This window comes from Toxotes jaculatrix, chromosome 18 (genome assembly GCF_017976425.1).
Source record: "Toxotes jaculatrix isolate fToxJac2 chromosome 18, fToxJac2.pri, whole genome shotgun sequence".
NCBI classification, from domain to species: Eukaryota; Metazoa; Chordata; class Actinopteri; family Toxotidae; genus Toxotes; species Toxotes jaculatrix.
The window spans coordinates 10,565,938-10,581,898 of NC_054411.1; the positions used below are offsets into that span (position 1 = coordinate 10,565,938).

General features: G+C 44.9%; 1 protein-coding gene across 2 annotated transcripts; it reads right to left on the minus strand.

Annotated features, from left to right (window-relative positions):
• Positions 1-686: 686 nt before the first annotated feature.
• Positions 687-15,938, minus strand: gprc5ba (G protein-coupled receptor, class C, group 5, member Ba). 2 transcript variants are annotated; one of them, XR_005896387.1, is made up of 5 exons: positions 15,003-15,938; positions 6,109-7,140; positions 5,748-5,869; positions 2,749-4,051; positions 687-2,712 (listed from the first exon to the last, which is right to left on the minus strand). XR_005896387.1 is itself a non-coding variant. In XM_041063289.1 (4 exons), the coding sequence occupies exons 2-4, from the start codon at positions 7,136-7,138 to the stop codon at positions 4,007-4,009; spliced, it is 1,197 nt and encodes a 398-aa protein (XP_040919223.1). In that variant the 5' UTR covers positions 7,139-7,140; positions 15,003-15,938; the 3' UTR covers positions 687-4,006. The 2 variants fall into 2 exon arrangements, 1 of the variants encoding a protein (XP_040919223.1); XM_041063289.1 differs by having other exon boundaries at positions 687-4,051.
• Positions 15,939-15,961: the final 23 nt, after the last annotated feature.

A 15,961-nucleotide genomic window follows, 5' to 3' on the forward strand; every position in this document is an offset into this window, starting at 1 on the left:
ACCATTCCAGTCACTGAGGCACAGCGCCTCACAGTGAGGCATGAGGAGGGTCATGTATCTCCCTTTGCAGGTATGTGGATGCCTGGGAGACAGCTGCCACTGGGTGAAGTGATAAAACAGCCCATTTCATCCTGGGGACATCTGATAGTGCAGCCAGCTCCACAGAGTCTGGCAGCACTGGGCCCGACTGAAACTGGATCACACAGCAGCAGGAGGGAGTGGGCACCAGGCTGTCAGAGCAAAGCCAAATAACAACTGGTTCTGGGCTGCAATTCCAGGCTGAAGGTGGAAGTGTATACACAACAGTGTTTATACACAGAGGGCCTGACTAAAACTGAAACATTTCTGCTCTATCTGGGCTCAGAATACTCTGATTTTAAGTTGCACTAGCACCATTATTAAACAGTATGACAAACATTGTTCATAACCTTTCAAATATGTGAACTGTTACTCTATAAAGAGAATTTGGGCTTAGAGTCTTGAAATTCATGGTGATATTGAGGAGAATATTGGATTATATATCGTTTTCAGATTTTTCTGTGCTCAAGTATTTATGTTTGTATCAGCCTCAAAAAGTCAGTATTTGTCAGGCTCTTATTTTGATACTCTTTAGAATCATCCAGCTTCACTCCAGGGGGGAAAAAAACCCACCACATCCAGTTAAAATTAACTACAAACATGACACTTTTATTGAACTTTTTTTTTCCTGAATCAGTTACAGAAACAAGAGAGTTAACTGTTTTTTTTCTTTTTCTAATCAGGGGAATCAAGTTCTATACATAGGCATGCTGCGTCACTGCACAGTCACAGCTGTGAAAACCAATATAACCCCTGTCAGCTGCCCCACTGGAACAGTCTGAAGGCAAGACAAATTAGGAGAGGACAGGCAAGGACATGTCAAACCCAGGGAGGATGGGTGTTCAAATGGGCTGCCCAGGGATGACAAACTTAACATATAGAAGTTTTGTGCAAATTTCACCACAGTCTATTTGATTTTAAACACAGAGACAATATCAGTCGGAAGATTCACTTTTTTTTCCCCTCGAGTCTTCAAACTAATGGAGGAAGTTATTATTAGGTCCGGTGATGTTGGTATTTTGTTCCTATTTTGGACCATTTCCCCCTGACTTTTTCTCACAAACCAGCTCTCTTTTGTGTTTAAGAAAGCACAGACATTAATTGTGTCATCTGATGTACACTGAAGTTATGATTGCTGTCACATGACCTTTACATAAATAGTTAGTATTCAAAAGTACGTCTGAGAAAGGTCTTACATGTAGAAATGGTGATAAGCATGCACAGATAGGTAGTCGACAAGTGCAAATCTACGAAGTCACGTTATTCTTTTTTTTTTTTTTTTTTGTACTCCACATTGAGTGAAAACATCACAAGAATTGAAAACTCCCCCCTCAGCTCCAGAGCTTTTTGTCTCTGACCATCCAAAATCCTGAGAACAGTTCTTCTTCATGGGGTACGACTTACAGATCCAGGGCGTGTTTCTGCCTGGGGTCGACCCAAACAGAACTCTCTTTGGGCATGGAGCTGGCCTGCTAGTACCAGTCCTATTTTAGAATAGCCAGTGGGTAAGACATAAACATACATTAGCAGTGAAGGGTTGACCCTTAATCTTTTCTTAGTCGAGGGTTGCTCTGAGACCAGGGGTCACCAGAATGACGATTGGTGGGCTTAAAGTTAGTTTATTCTGCCCTCCCTGCTCTGTTTTTTATAATTCTATTGCAGCATACGTCATTGTTTACTGCACGTAGTGCCAAAAAAATTTCACAGCCATTATCATTTGTCTGAAAAAATAAAAATACGAATGTTTGTATCCCCGTGACTGTTAGAGCAGAGAGTGGACCGCTGTCTTTACTGAGAATACTGCGCAGGAGGTATAAACAACATAAATCCAAAAAAATGACAAATCATATAATTTCCTTGAACATTAATCAAACAGAAAAATAAAAGCATATCTAGTGTTGGCAAAACTTTTCCAAAAAGCTAGTTTAAAAAAAGTAAAAGACACCAGCAAGAGAAAAATAAAAGCATAATATAACAACAAGCAAATGTATGAACAAAAAGCAAACAGTTTGCAGTAGTCAGTTCTCCAGTGGGTCATATGACACTGGTGTCTAAACTCAGTCTACAGTTAAAAAAAAAAAAAAAAAAGTAAACAAGCAAGCAAAGCTTTACAGCACTACTATGTACACAGCTTCTCGGGTGAAGGAGAGAGCTGGTGTCACGATGAAGGGAAAGTGTGAAATGGAGACTCCAGTGAAACAAGAGTCCTTCTTGGCACAGGGATTTGAGCTGTAGCCGACCACAGAGAGACAGGAGGACGATGAGGTGGAAGAGGAGGAGGGAGAGGCGCTTCACCAGATAGAGACGACAACCACACAGAGCAGAGCAGCACGGCCGCCCCCACATCATGCACAAAAACACACACAGACAGGCCAGGGAGCCATTTTCTCACACAGATCGGTGGCTGACTAAAGGAAGTCACAGAGATTTCACTGTCGCATGGACTCCCCCCGGACTGTCTCTTGCTCCCTCCTTCCTCCTTGCTCTTCCCGACCCCCCTTCTCCTCATCTTGCATTTTATCTTCTTCTTTCCACGTTACACTGTAAATCTGATCTTTCTAAGGGTCTAGGATATCTCCACACACCAGCCACAGCTCTATATATAGTCTGTCGCTCACAGTTTGACTACTGTGTCTGCATCAGTGTTGCTCCTGTAGTTCTGTGCCCCACTGGGACGTTGTGAGGAGGAATATTTAGCACCAGAAAGCAACCTTGACTTTGAATTTTTCCCGTCAACTCCCGACACACTTAAAATCACAGCGTACGCACAAACAAACACAGATAGAGGAGCTAAGAACAGGAGATCATTTCATTTCCTCGCTCTGTTTCCTGCTGATGTAAAGTGACAGTTTCTCCTGGCTGGTTCAAACCGCCAGTGGCCACTGGAGATGTGGGAGAGCAGCACAGCAGTCTGACCTAGATTTATGAACCGACACCTCCCTGTTGATGACTGACGCCGTCCTTGTCCAATCAGAATCCACTCTACTCCATCGCATATCTAACAGCAGTTCATTAGCAGCTTGCAATCCCTCTGTTCAGGTGCTCCAGGCTGCTTTCGTTATGTCTGCAGTCACTGGGAATTTCTTTTCCCACCGCAGTTTGGGGTTTCACAGTTTGTTTTTGCAAAGTGTCCATGCAGGTGGGAGGATGCGGCAAGGTGAGAGGAGTTATTTATTAAAGTCACAGAGATGTGCAGACCAGAGACAGAGATAGAGAGGGAGGAAACAAGCAGGGGTTGAGGGGGTAACAGTCTGGAGAGGGAGGTTTGTTGGAGTGGCTGAGTTGAGATGTAGGGAACAGACACACTTTCTTCTCTCATTTACTGTACATACACACCCACAGAGGTTTGATTCTTTTTAAGCCATGTGCTTTGTCTTCACCTACGCTGTGGATGGATGGAGGACAGAGCCAAATGTTTCCACTCAAGAGCCAGCATTGTGACGAGCACCAGAAAAGACATCCTGACTGACAGGAAGAGAGATAGAGCAGGAAAAAGCGATAGATTTCACAGTTTTCAAGGATGCTTACAGTGCTGCAGTCTCAGGGGAGCAAATCATGAAAAGAAAAAGAATACTGCATGTTGATATTTTCAGATCTGAGTCAGCGCGTGTTTTGTTTTGCTACTTGCTGGTCGCACTTTGAGTTTTTAAATCCTTCTATAGAGATTTGTGTGCGAGAAGAGCTTTAGCTCTGTCCTCCATACCCTACTTTCTCTCAGTCTCACACACACTCATACATCATAATAATTGATTGGCACACAGTTAGTGTTAAAGTCTGTACACAGAGTGAAAGGGCCCTGTTGGTATCCATGTTTTAAGTCCAGTCCAACCAGGCAGTCCCCTCGTCCCGGACCCCTCCCTCCTCAACCTCTCCATCCTCTTTCTTCTCTTCATTTTTCCACCACAAATCCTCTTTCCAGTCCTCTCACTCACCACAGCTGCCTTCCCGTGTAGGTTGGAGGGGCAGAGGGTACCTATAGAAGAAAAAATTACATTTGTAAATGAAAAACAATCTGGACAGCATCATATATTCTGAGATCCATCTCTACACAAGTGCGTACCGTAACTACAGTAGCAATGTTTCCATGCATGCTTTTTTTTACTCATGTTTGTCTACAAATCTCAAAAGACAATACATCTGACTGCAAGGGCGTAATTTGCTTTGCAATTTACTTTTGAAAGTCAGTTTTTTTTCTGCTCCCCACCCCTCCTCACTATTAAGCTCTCAGTTTTATTTACTCGCTAAAATCTCTCTGCATAGCATCTTGAGCCTTTCAAACTGCCAAAATCCTGAGAAAAAAAGAGACAGTTCTAAAAATGTTAAGTTTATTCAGGTTGCTTTCAAGCGTTACTGTGCATTCACAGTAATTAGACTTTACAAGCAGCAGCGAGTGATTTTTTTTCTCTCAGGTTTCTCCACTCAAAGAGGCTGCTGCTCGTAGCCTGTTTGTGATAGACAAATACAATATTTGTCTATCACAGAATATGACGACTCAGTTACTGGAAACGTCTTCCTTGAAACAAGACCACTGTTAATTTGGAAAACCTGATAAGTTTCATTCTAATACATCACTTGCTAGTAATTTATCATATTGATATGAATAAATAAATGGAGGAAATACGTTTTTTTGTTTTTGTTTTTGAAGAATATCTCACTTTACGTGACCCACCCCCCACCCTTTCTGAAAGCAAACCTTCACCATTGTCTGACCGTCTTCTACTTTAACATAAACCTTTTCAGTCTCTCTTGTCATCTGGTGCCTGTCTGTCCCAGATTTTAAGGAAAACCGTGGAGCGCTATATTTGCTCATTGCGCTCTGCAAAGCTGGAACAAATCTCCAGAAGATACAATACCTGCCCCGACTCTTACCAGCTTTATTATATGTATTTACCGGTAGTTCTCTGCTCTTCCATCTTTTTCATTACATTCATCCTTTAAAATTGCTGTGTTAAAAGCTGAATCTCTCATTAAATGTCTCTTATGCCTTGTGCAAAGCTCTTTGTTTTAAATATGAAATATAAGTAAGCTCACCTTTCAAATGGAAGCTCAAAAACACTGTTCGTGCAACTAATTCTGTTTTATGCAGAGCAGCTTAAGGAGAAGTCTGCATTCCCTTTGTCAGCTAAATCAGCATGCCTAGCTACAATCTCTAGGAACAGTGACAACAAATTATCTTTTAGTCAGAAGAGAGTGTTGCTTCAGCATTTTAGCCTCCAGTGGTTTGTGAGCGGGTGTGCTGTGCTGTTGTGTGGCGGGCTTAATTCATAACACAGTGGCTGGAAAGCGGTTCACCTGTGCCAGCCAGAGTGCCCATTCATCCTGCATAATGAAGGGCGTGACAGGCCCGGCAGACAGTCACATCGCTCACAGATAGCATTGCGGCTTATTTACACACACAGGAGCACATGGACGTTCTCTCACACTCACCTGTACACAAATCAATGTTGTGACAAACCCATCCATGCATGCGTCCACAAAATACAACACACCGGCACATGAACATGCACACACAAAGTGGTGACGCACGCACACACTCACACCTCTCCCTCATTCTTGTGCAATGACATATGGCCTGGAACGCACAAATGTGCATGCAGTCTTGTCGGCGTGGTCGAATGAGAGAGCGGCGTGTAAGCGGCGTGTACCTGTGACTGGGAGGATGTACTCACCGCTCCCCCGTTCAGGATCATGGTCATCTCAGTGGGCTGGTAGACGTTGCTGCGGAAAGGGGCGCTGGGCCTGGCACCGGTGTTACTGTTGTGTTGCCCGGCACCACCACCGCTCCTCAAGCCTGGCGTGGAATAGACAAAGTAGAGGACAACGATTACTCACTGTGACTCACCACATCACTCTTGAAGAAAGTAACACTTGCTGTGTAATCCTGCACCACATATATTTCCTCCTGCGCTTATTTTCAGGCATATATGCAAATGTCTTTGCGTTCTATTACTCACTTTGGCCTACATTCCTCCTACAGCCTGTCCCCACATATTACGCCTGTCTGCTTTAAAATAATGGATAGTACTGTACCTGCAGTGTTCTCGTCGTTGTATCCGTAGCCCTGATTCTCCACAAACTGCCTGTGAGAGAGAGGGATGTCTTCATCAAAGCTGGTCTCCCTCATCCGTGTTGAGTTTTGGGAGGTGTCGAAGTAGTCTGGGGCAGTGGGCTGTGGCGGGGGTCTCAGGCAGATGTGGGACTCAGGAATTGCATGGAAGATCAGCAACAGCCAGCCCTGAGCCACTAAAGCGATGGCCAGTGCCGGATCATTCCAGTCCGGGGACCTCCCCAACCAGGCATTACCGTACAGATAGAAGCCCACCCAGGCCACCCACAGCAGCAGTGATAGCAGGCAGGTCACCAATAGCCAGATGGCATTGCAGCGCCACTGACGTGTCTTCCCACACAGGGCCAAGGAGGCAGCAGTCAGCGCAGCTAGTAGGAGAGCTAGCACATAGCTGCAGGCTAGTGAAAAGTCCAGAGGCAGGTACTGACAGGCAGCTCGTCCCTCCCTCAGCACGGTCAGAAGTAGCCACTCTGCAGCAATGATGCCTTGCACGGCACTCAAACCCAGCGCCAGGCCTGTGAGGGCGCAGCCACCAGGGCTCCGACGCTCCCGGCCCAGCCTGCGCAGACGTACACCCTGCACCAGCAAGCAGGAGAAGCAGACGGCAAACAGGAGACCCCAAAGGGCTCTGCGAAGCAGACATAACGACTCATCTTGTTCAATCAAATAAGCAAAGCTCAGGCCGAACAAGCCCAGGATGCCGAGGAGCAGCAGGAGGATTGGTCCCACGCCGCTGCGCTTCTCAGCCTCGCTGATGTGGCGTAAACGGCACAGCAGGACAAGGGCTAGTAAGATGGCAGCCAGCGCCCCACCAGCAGCCACAGACTCGACAGCTACACCCCATACGGAGTCCAGATCACAGAGGAGGGTGTAGGGACGAACAAGACCCCAACCACAGCCTCTCGGGAGAGCCTCAGAGTCCTCAGAGTCCTGACTCCTGGCACGATGAGCCACAGTCAGCAGCAGCAGAAGATGGACCGGGAGGATTGCCATCTCTAAGAGATCAACAGAACAAAAGACAGAGAGGGAGATGATGAAGAGAACAAGGAGCAAAGAGGGAAAAATGGAGAAAGAAGAAGAAATGGAGAAAAGGGGAGAAAAGAAAGAGAAAAAGAGTGAGTCATTCTGGTCATAAATGTTTGGAAGGCTACAGAGCTGAGCTCTCACTCATTCCCACAGTCATCCGCCTGCGAGTGACAATACAGACAATCAGCCACTGCTGTGTTTTAGAGAGAAAACAAAGGACAGTAGTTCATGCAGGGTGAATGACTGAAGCCTTCCCAAACACAAAAAACACACAGACACACATCCTGTTTCACCACTAGCAGCCTATAGTCCTGCCTTTTTTTTTAACCTTTTAAATGGTTTAAGGTTTCGTCTTGTTGCAACACCTTTGAATAAACAACATACACTACAAATAGCTACAAACCCAGAAAAGCCCAGATCAGCTGCCTTCAGTTCATTCACAAAGCAGTAAGGTCAGAGCCAGAACACCTACACAGCTTCCAAAGAGAGTTTCAGGTCTAGTCCAGTGAACCGGCTGCCAGAGCTCTGACAGGAAAGCTGCAGCATCATGCATATTTTTATGAAAAAAAAACAAAAAACAACTGAGATACAGAGAAAGGAACTAGTGCGTACAAGCAGTTTGACTCACTATCAGGTATCTAAGGGCGTCTAGCAAGGCATGAGACGATGCATAATACACTGCACACAAATACACAGCGCCTCGAGCACAAGTGCAAACACTTGTGTACTTTTGAGAGAAGTGTCCCGGTGAAAAAACAACAGCATGCAAGCCAAATCAGTGCTGTCTCAGTCTATCTTTTTCTTTATTCATCACAACTGTGACACAGCCAAACACACACACACAAATACGCATTCTTTCGTTTCATTGAGGTCTTTGCTGGGATGATCAGTGCTGTCGTTTCACCTGACAAGCTGGGTGTTTTATGGCAGGATGATCTGTATTTAAAGCACCACAAAAAAACACACACACACACACACACACACACACACACACACTAAAACACATCTTCTTGCCAGGTTATTGTCAACTGTCTCTCTGCTACATCTCTAAGCTTTCAGAAATTCTTTCCTAGTGTATTAAACAATCCACTTTCACAAAGAGCACACAGACACACTTTTCCATGCTCTCTGTGCTTGAAGCCACACTCTGGATTGTTTATTTCAGAGTACTTTATTCTTGCTTTAGTTTTGACATTAAAAATCTCCCAGTGTCCACAAATAGACTGTACCACAATATTTACATACCACATAAAGGACATTGGATATTGTCAGCTTCATATTCTTTCTCTCTCTGCCAGTAAGTCAGGGAAAGTCACATGGTCAGGCCATTAGGGGAGAGTGCTAGGTTTAAATACTCATCAGCAAGGGCTAGGGGTCATACACAGTCCTTCCAGCATGTAGCTTATTAAGTGGGGCAGACAGAGAGAAGGAGACAGCCTAGATACTGTGATTTATCTATCACAAGGAAAATAGGGACAGAAGTGTGAAGAGGTCTGGTGGACCTACAGCAAATACACTCAGACTAATGCTGACTGTATGATTGGTTCCTTTGATACATGTGACTTATGATTTTTCGATGAGGTTGTGACAAACCCTCCTGAATCTGCCGTTTCACTCGTCTTTAAAGAGCTTTATAGAGAGTTTGTTTGCTCAGCTGTCCGGCTCACAACCGTTTGGACTCACTCTCACTGCTCTCGCAAGTGTCGCTTTCTGCCACAGCAGGCAGCTGTTTTCAGGGAAAAGGCTCAAAAAACCCACTGTTCACTACCTGCTCAGCATCAAATACCAGGCAGGCACAGTTAGCAACTAGCTGATGAACACAGCTTAGCAGCCAGCAAGCCAGATCTTTGCCTCAGGAGATGGTAGAAACCAAATAAAACTAAAATGAGAGTGGCACATGTGGCCAGAAAAAATGACTTCATAACTGCTGGATTTGTTTGTAAACTGTTTGCTACTAACTTAACTTTAACAATTTAAAGGTTGAAGATATGGTAAAATAAGTTATTGCAGATTGTAACATTATTTTAGTATAAAAAGTTTGTCCATGACTCCACGTGGCTGCAATCTGGCAAGCATCTTTTGCACAAGAAAGGGCAATGAAAATGAGAGAAAAAAATATGACTGATCTAGCATTATTATGTGACTGAGCTCACATCCAGTATGTGACAATATGTAATCAAAGACCGGAAACCATCCATATGGCTTCTGTGTTCATTTTAAATAAAAGCAAGTGGTTTAATTCGTTCCCCAAATGTAGACATATAAGCTGCCGGCATAGCTGGTCCATCCACTCATTTACAAGCTTTTGATGTGTCTGTCTTCATATTCATTAAAAAAAAAATTATATATATATATTCAAGGCCGCAGTTGTTTACAACTTGTGAAATATCATTATTTATTTATTTGAGGTCCCAGAGGGTGAAACAGTGAAGGATGCATGTGTGCATTTATATAGAGAGAGTATATGTGTGGTTTGTGCATATTCATTTGTTTGGAGCTCTTTCATGTATCCCTGAGAGATTTACACCCTCCTAAATTCTTCTTCACGCCTCTTCATTACTAAAATTCTCCGCTCCCTCATTTCCTGCCATTATTTCAGCCTGTTGTTTCCTGTCGTCTCCTTCCCTCCTTGTTGCTGCAGCACACAGCCGCTGGTTATTATTGGTCTACATTAACATCAATCAGTGCTTACAGAGGGATGAGTCACCAAAAACACACACACACACACAAAAACATATTGCTAGAGCTCTATACACACTTAACACCTTATCAAAATGCATACCTGCATAAGTGGAACAAACACAAGTACACACTCACTTCTGACAAACACGAGCTCACTCCTAACATCGTGTTGTTTTTCTAGTGAGCTCTTGATAACCATGGTTGCGCCCCATCTCTAAATAAAAGGAATAAAACAAAAGGGAGAGGAGACAAAGAGAGAAAGGCTCACTCATCTACAACAAACCGAGCAGATTAACTGCTCCTCCTCCGTCTTTTTTTATACTTTTAGTTTTGTCTTTCTTCGTCGCCTTCTTTGTCACTGACAGAGCTTGTAAAACCAAACAGTAGCGGGAGGGGCATGGAGAGCCTGGAGCTTGTGTCCCGCACACTAGTGACTTTTTCACTCACTCACCCTCTCACCCAGTCAGTCCCTCTTGCACAGATGGTTGCCCTGGCTGCTTTTTGAGTGTGACTTGGCAGACTGGTAATCTGAAAGCTGAAGGATGCACACAGAGGACTGCCAGTGGCCACACATGATCACATTTACGCAGTCAGACAGACATGCATGGGCAAAATCACAACTGCTCATGCAAACATTCACAACATACAGAACATAACACACCTGGCACACATGCCATGAACACTAGAGTCCTTTTCCCTGCTTCTCACTAATGAGTCATGTCAAAAGAGGGAGAGAGAGAGGGAGAGCCCCTGGCCTTCCGCTTTGTGCCACACAGAGGATGCTGCCACCGTCTCAGCCTCCCCACCCCTCCCAGATTTCTAGACATGTTTTGCTCTCTGTCACTCCTGCTCCATGCAGCCATTTCTGTCCTCCCCTCCATTTAAAAATCCTCTCTTCTTTCAGATTTCAATGCCACCTTTCTGGCAGAGCAGCCAGAGCACTCTCATCTCTTTGCTACATTTGAAGATGTGCTGTGAAAGATGTGCCTCACACATCTCCTTTCCCCACATTTTCTCCCTCTTGTCACCCCACTGCCTAATCCCAAACACTCCCCTCTTCCTTCCATTTTGGCTTCTCCTTCTTCCTCTCTTGCGCCCTCTCCGTCTCCTCTCTTACCCCCACCCCCTTCCCTCCCAACCCCTTGCCTTTATTCTTGCTGTGTATCTTATGTAACTGGGGGAGGGATCCAGCTCCTGCCAGTTCTGCTGCATGGCTGCTGTTTCTCAGGCATCATCTTCCTCAGTGCCAAGCAGCCTGCTGGCACTCAGAGGTCCATCTTAGTTTTGTATTCTGCACATAGTGGGGTTACATGCATGCATGCTGCACGTGTCACTCTCACACACATATACACAGGCTGGCACAATGCCCATGTGTGCTCACTCTATTTGCATGTAAATATAACAGTCAGTTTGGTGGCATGTATTATACATGTGTGTGTGTGAAGGCACCACATTCTCACACAAAGCTGAATGTGGCAGGTATGCAGCATGCATTCCTTATAGCCCTGCTGTACACACAACAGGAACACAGGCATGAGACTGCAAATGTGCAGCACTGCAGTCATTCAAATCTGCTCCAGGCTGGATAGGCAGGGATCTAGCGAGCCGTCCTGTACAATTACAACCTCCTACAATTACCAGGCATAGCACACGACCAGATGCTGCCTAATTACCGTGGTGATAATTGGGAGGATTATTGCATTTTGACAACTCGCTTCAATTCTCATTTTGTCTCCCACTGTTCGATTCAAACTTCTGGGACGATAATGGAGAAAATGTGTTTGTGTGTGTGTGTGTGTGATAGAGAGAGAGAGAGAGTGAGAATCTATATCAGTGTGTAGGTATATGGCTGGAAACAAATTGATCCAGCTGTTGAGGTGAGCAGGTCATTTGTGAGTCCTGTGCTGGCATCTGCTTTCTGATGACGCCATTCATTACTCCAGCCACTGTCTTCTCTAACACTAACAGACCCTTCCTACTCTGACAGTGCATAAATTTACATCTTACATCAGTAGCTGGGCTTACATAATGTCAAAGACACTGTATTAGTCATAAATTAACCCAGTCTGTCTACAAGTCCCATCTCACTGTTACTTTGGATTAAAAACACAATTGTGTTTCTAAATAAGCTTGTATGCCCTAATGGCGAAGTTTGTCATCAGAGCCATTGCTGACTGGTCTTTTAAACTTTTTAAATACTTTTATAATATCTATCTCAAGCTCTACCAGCTTTGTCTAAGTGAGAATAATTGGCTTGAAGGAGCTTCTAGCATTGGAGTCTGGTCGGAAACAGAAATGATTGTAGGTTACAATGAATTAAGCCTTAGCTTGATGCTCTAACGATTCCCCTCATCCTAATCCAGGTCAAAAAAAAATCCACAGGACCACTCATCTAGGCTTCTACAGACATGAAATATAGGAGGTTCACAGAGTTCTCTGATTCATGTTTCTCTTTGACCAGCTGGTTCACTGGCAAATCTCCTTTTTGTCTCCTTTACATGTACATTTCTGACATCACCATCAGCAGCTTTTTAAGATGTATCCACTCAGAAGCTTTGGAAAAACTCTATTTTCGGTTGAGAAAAGTGTAGTTTTCAGAAAAATTTGCATTTTTTTCCCTAAACTCAGTAAAAAGGACAAAGGTTTTAAAATTCAACCAGCATAATATAGACATGCTCTTATCCAGAAAAGATAGAAGTCTCTTTTTCTCTCAAGGAGACTTTGACAGGACACATGGTTGTTGTAAACCCTGAACTTGAGGCAAATTACATGAGATTTCCAAGTCTGCATTTTGAGAAAGATATTTCTGGTGCAACAAACCTGAAATCACAGCTACTCATGCACAAAGTGAACCTTAAATACTTTTCTGTGCATAGATAAACACAAGAAAACACAAACAGTAAATTGGATCATAAGTATGCCATAGATTGTCATGTTTTTTATGTCTGTTCCTGTGAATTCATGAAATTATTAGTTTGATGGACTTAGCTCTACTCTACACATCTCTAACCCTCCAGAGTGACGTCAGCAATCTCTCGCAGCTGGTAGTGACAGATAAAAAGAGGGGGATAAAAGGGGATGAAGAAAAAGAAAGAGGGCGAGCGAGGCACTAGACGTCAAGGTATGACGTGTGGGTGCACTAAAATATTGAAAAGGAACTAGTTTCAGGAAAAAAAATAGACTCAGACTGAGGAGGAGAAAGCAGGCCTAAGAGGGGGAAAAAAGGGAACATACTGAATGGCGAGACGAAGGAGGGGTGGTCCATTCACTGCATCAGCCTCCTGGGTGTCATCATGAAAAAACTGACAGTGGAAGTATTTTCCCCAGCCTCTTCAGACATCCCTGGCCATCCTAATTAGGCCTCATTACCATGTGACTGGGCTCACAGCGGGACCATATGCTAATTGACTTGGCAATTAACAGTGCCAATGTTTAATCTCAACCCCCCTTTCTCTACTTGCTTTTTCTTCCTACATCAACAAACGATGGCGTGGTCAGTCAGATGTGGAGGCATCTTGGACCCAAAAATGCAACCTGAAAGCAGAGACACAGACCTCCAGTGTCATGTGGTCTGCTCCCATGTGATATCAATAAGCATTTTCCACTGTAGATAAACTGATGGGATAAATGGATGAAGGGGGAGGTTGATCACAGGAGCCCAGTGAGATCAGATTCAGTTTCAGAGTGTGATAGTGATAAGAGGAGCGAGAGAAACAAGGAACAGGCGGATGTGCGGAGGAAGAATTGGAGCGAGTCTTGTGCCTGGAGCGTGTGTGTGTGTGGGGAGCGGAGGGTTGGGCGCATGAACACAAATGCACATATGAATGGAAAAGCAGGGAAGTTCCCATGTATGTGAAATCTGCACTCCAGCTCAAACACTCAGCTGTGTCATGTGTACATAAAGAGGCCATACACACATACACACACTCATCCAACCGTGGTACATATGGCATCAGCCCTGAGGAGATATTGTAGCATCCTTTTTCCCAAGAGGCAGCTAACTAACTCGTGAAAGCACAGCCTGAGAATAAACAGCTCCACTCTACTGAATATTGATTAATGGCGGAAAACAGAACACTCCAAAATAGACCCGGGAGCTTTCTGAGTACACAAATACTGCTCTGACAGTGGCTCGGGGCTCATGTATCATCTATCTATTGACCAATCCATACATTGACATGCATCTCCATACTACGTTCCTTTGTCTAATTGGACCCAAGTGGGGATTTAGGTGCAGTTTCTTGCTGAGTTAGACAACCTATCCAGAGCCCTGCCTCTGGTTTAGGAGGCCAGCATAGAAGGGACACGTCTCGTAAAGGGGACACCCTTGGTTTTAGCTGACCTAAGGAGCAGCTTAATACAAACACACATTTGGAGAATGCTCTTTTTTCTTTTCTTTTTTCAGCCCCCCCACTCCCCCCACCATCTCTTAACAATACCAGCCACATGGGAGGGTCCCTGGGGGGTTCCAGAAGAGTGTTTGTTTGAGGCAGCAGCAGTAAGACCATTGTTACTGAGGTGTGTGTGTGTGTGTGTGTGTGTTTGTGTGAGAGAGAGGGAGAGAGAGAGAGAGATCCAAAAATAGAGAATGACATCTAACCTCTAAACTAAAGAATGGAGGAGTGATTGACACTGCTAAAATATCCCAGTGTATTGTGGGATGAAAGTGGAGGCTCAGCTACAAAAAGAAACCAACCTTTTCATCCTCGTGAGAAAAATGTGCACCAGCCAATCAGTTTTTAGACGTGTCTTTAGTTAAGCTTAGCTTGGTTTAGTCAAATGCTCCTAGAGGTCAAGGCCATGTGTGCCAAACCCTGTGCGTAAATGTACATTTCTGCAACACGTCTACAACACTGCGTGCCCCCTCCGCTTCACACACCTATGCATTTGGTGCATCGACATCGCCTTTCTCCCCAGGGCTGTCAGTGATGCAGCTTCCACCTCAGTGGTGATAAACCCTGAAACAGCCCTATCACAACACGAACCGAGAGATACATTCACATAAACAGAGATCCCCGCTGGATTCACCAGCTAATGTCCTGCTCACTGACTATATATCACGCATACACGTCTACAAGGATATCACGCTCCCTTGCCCCCTGTTTCTATTAATCTATATCCTATGGGCTACATATTGAGCAACACGTACCTTTATTGTTGTAAACAAATCCGATCGAGGTCGAAGGCAGATGCACAGTTGTCAGGTATACTAGCGAGACAGAATAAAAAAAATGTCACATTTCGGAATGAGCTCCGCTCGCCGTGTTTGCGTTTTCTCTCTCCATCCACATGGACTTGTACGCGGTCAGACCAGATGATTCCTCCTGCTCCGGGTTTCAGACCAGAGGAACCCGGTTATTCAGCCCGTGTGCGTTGTCCTCAGAGACAGAATCGGCATGAATTCCGAGTCCTGGCAAGTCCAAACGGGGGACACGAAGCGCACCGGGGTGTCAGGATTAAAATGTGGTGGGGATTCTTTATCGTTTCCCCTAAATCCTTTGTTCAGCGGTGCGCATCTTTGACTTTTGCTGCACCGGCGAGGGAGCAGTGATCAAAAATTAAAAAAAAAACAAAAAACACTCGGTTAGCAGAAATCCTGTGATGTGCGCAGAAACGGTGCACCCAAAACCAGCGGGATCCCCTTGTCCTGCTACTGGGCTGTTTGTGCCGCTGAAGGTCCGCGTTGACGCTCACTTCTCCCCGCTGCACATCTCCCGACTGAATGCATCACCAAAACTGCGCTCCGCATAACGTGCGTAATGATAATCCCTCTCCGCACACACACATACACACATACGCACAGAGAAAGTGACAGCTCTCCAGAGCCGCCACAGTCTCCACCGACTGCTCTCTATCCGCCCTCTCTTTAACTGTTTTACTCTCCGATAAATTAATTGGTGGCTGACCGGGCAACGGTGAGGAGGGAGGGGGGGCGCTTATTAAATCCTTTCTAGACGTACAGCGGCTCTCTCTTACACACGCGCCAACACACACCCATTGTCTCGATGTCTCTGGGATGGACTGTACGCACAGTTTGGGCTCTCCAGATGCTGCTCCTGCTTAATTCCGTCTGGTGCGGTACAGTTTTTCACTCCTTCACTGCGCTAA